The sequence below is a fragment of the Pinus tabuliformis genome, chromosome 5_1, assembly GCF_031772625.1.
Source record: "Pinus tabuliformis cultivar Carrire ecotype Pingquan chromosome 5_1, CPIR1, whole genome shotgun sequence".
Classification (NCBI taxonomy): Eukaryota; Viridiplantae; Streptophyta; class Pinopsida; order Pinales; family Pinaceae; genus Pinus; species Pinus tabuliformis.
The window spans coordinates 460,054,077-460,055,871 of NC_142305.1; the positions used below are offsets into that span (position 1 = coordinate 460,054,077).

The following is a 1,795-nucleotide window of genomic DNA, read 5'->3' on the forward strand; positions in this document are numbered from 1 at the left end:
CATGCATAGCACATTCAGAAAATCGAAAATGATGCCAATTGGCTCTTGCCGTGAATTTGAACAACATAACCAGAATTTATAATTCCTCTTTTAAATTCTTTTGCTATTTATTTAACGTAATTCATCCTCTCTTTCGATTCTGAAAATTAAAAGAAAGAGAGTAAAAAATAGAAGTAAAACTGTATAGTGTATATTTAAAACTTTAACATGGGGATGTCTTTTCAATTCATTTGTAGAGATCTACACGCACACACTTAAATGTTCACTCTTCTTTTGCCCATCATCCGATATCCTATTTCTGGTGTGCGAATCGAAGCTTAGTTTTGCACAGCAATAGGTAGGTGCCACTGCCAATTTTACAGCACTCGAGAAAGAAATATGCCGTCTACAATGGAAGATGTCCTGACCCAGGATGTGAATGCTGTCGAAAAGCTGTTGTCCAATGGAATAAATCATCTTCAAGTTCAAGATAAATATATCCTGCCTCCCAGTGAACGCCCCCACCTGTCTGAGGTGTCTTACTCTGAGAGCATTCCGGTGGTGGATCTCCAGGACCTGGATGGCCCTAACAGAACAAGGGTAGTTGAAGAAATCCGCCATGCGTGCAAGGAAGACCGAGCATGCCCGTGGAAGACCGAGAATGCCCGTGGAAGACCGAGCATGCCAGATTCAATAGAGGGTAACTAAAAGAAGTCCAAACTCTGGAGGAACGATATTGAAACAACAACAAGTACTTATCTTGCATATGCTTTTATACAAAGAGATCACAGGAAACTACGCTATGAAGGTGAAAGCTCTGATTTTAAGGCTGCTGGCTGCCGTTTTTGAAGCTCTAGGGCTCGATTCCAGTTACTTGGATAGAATCTTCGGAAAACACACCCAACTCATGGATATAATGTACTATCCTCCATGCCTGAAACCGGATATTACTCTTGGCACACCACGCCATTCAGATGCACGTGGCATCACTGTTTTAATGCAAGGTGAGGTCAGTGGTCTACAACTACTTTTAATGCCAGGCGAGGTCAGTGGTCTGCAAGTACTCAGAAATGGAAAGTGGGTTGCTGTAGAACCCATACCCAACGCTTTCGTTGTTAATATGGGAGATCAACTGCAGGTATTTAACAAGAGCAAGAGCAGATCCAATACTTTATTTCCTCCTGAAAATTTGACAATGTTATTGTTAACGCTAATGCTAATGCTAATAATTTATCAGTTTGTGAGAAATGGGAATTTGAAAATGTTATTATTAATGCTAATAATTTGTCAGGTTGTGAGCAATGGTAGATTCAGAAGTGTGGAACATCGAGCAGTAACGAATGCATCTGCTACACGTATATCAATTCCTACGTTTTATGGCCCCTCGGAGGATGCCTTCATTGCCCTTGCAGCGTCCCTGGTTGATGAACAACATCTAGCTTGGTACAAAGGATATAAGTTTGGAGAATTCATGAGAATTTTCTGGAGCCAAGAATTAAAGAATAAGACAGTGTTGGACCATTTCAAAATCGAATATGCAGAGAACGACGATGAATAAAATTTGTTATTGAATTTGATTTAAGGGAGTCATTATCAACATTATCACTATCACTGGACCATCCAATAACCCCGTTGCCCTCTGGATGAATAAAAGATGATTACATAGTTTTAACTATTGAACATAATTTTATTTTCAATTCCAATCTTTGCACATTTAAACCTACTCTCAACTATCAAAAAACCACTGGTCTAGCCTAAATTAGAACACAAAACAGCACCGACCTATCTACCATTAGGTAACTAATTGGCCAATTGT

The 1,795-nt window shown here is 39.6% G+C and overlaps 1 protein-coding gene across 1 annotated transcript; it reads left to right on the forward strand.

Annotated features, from left to right (window-relative positions):
• Window positions 1-390: 390 nt before the first annotated feature.
• On the forward strand, window positions 391-1,537 carry LOC149165474 (protein DMR6-LIKE OXYGENASE 1-like). Its single transcript, XM_089432534.1, has 4 exons — window positions 391-679; window positions 771-983; window positions 1,020-1,117; window positions 1,271-1,537. Exons 1-4 carry the CDS (start codon window positions 391-393, stop codon window positions 1,535-1,537), a joined length of 867 nt encoding a protein of 288 aa, XP_089288660.1.
• Window positions 1,538-1,795: the final 258 nt, after the last annotated feature.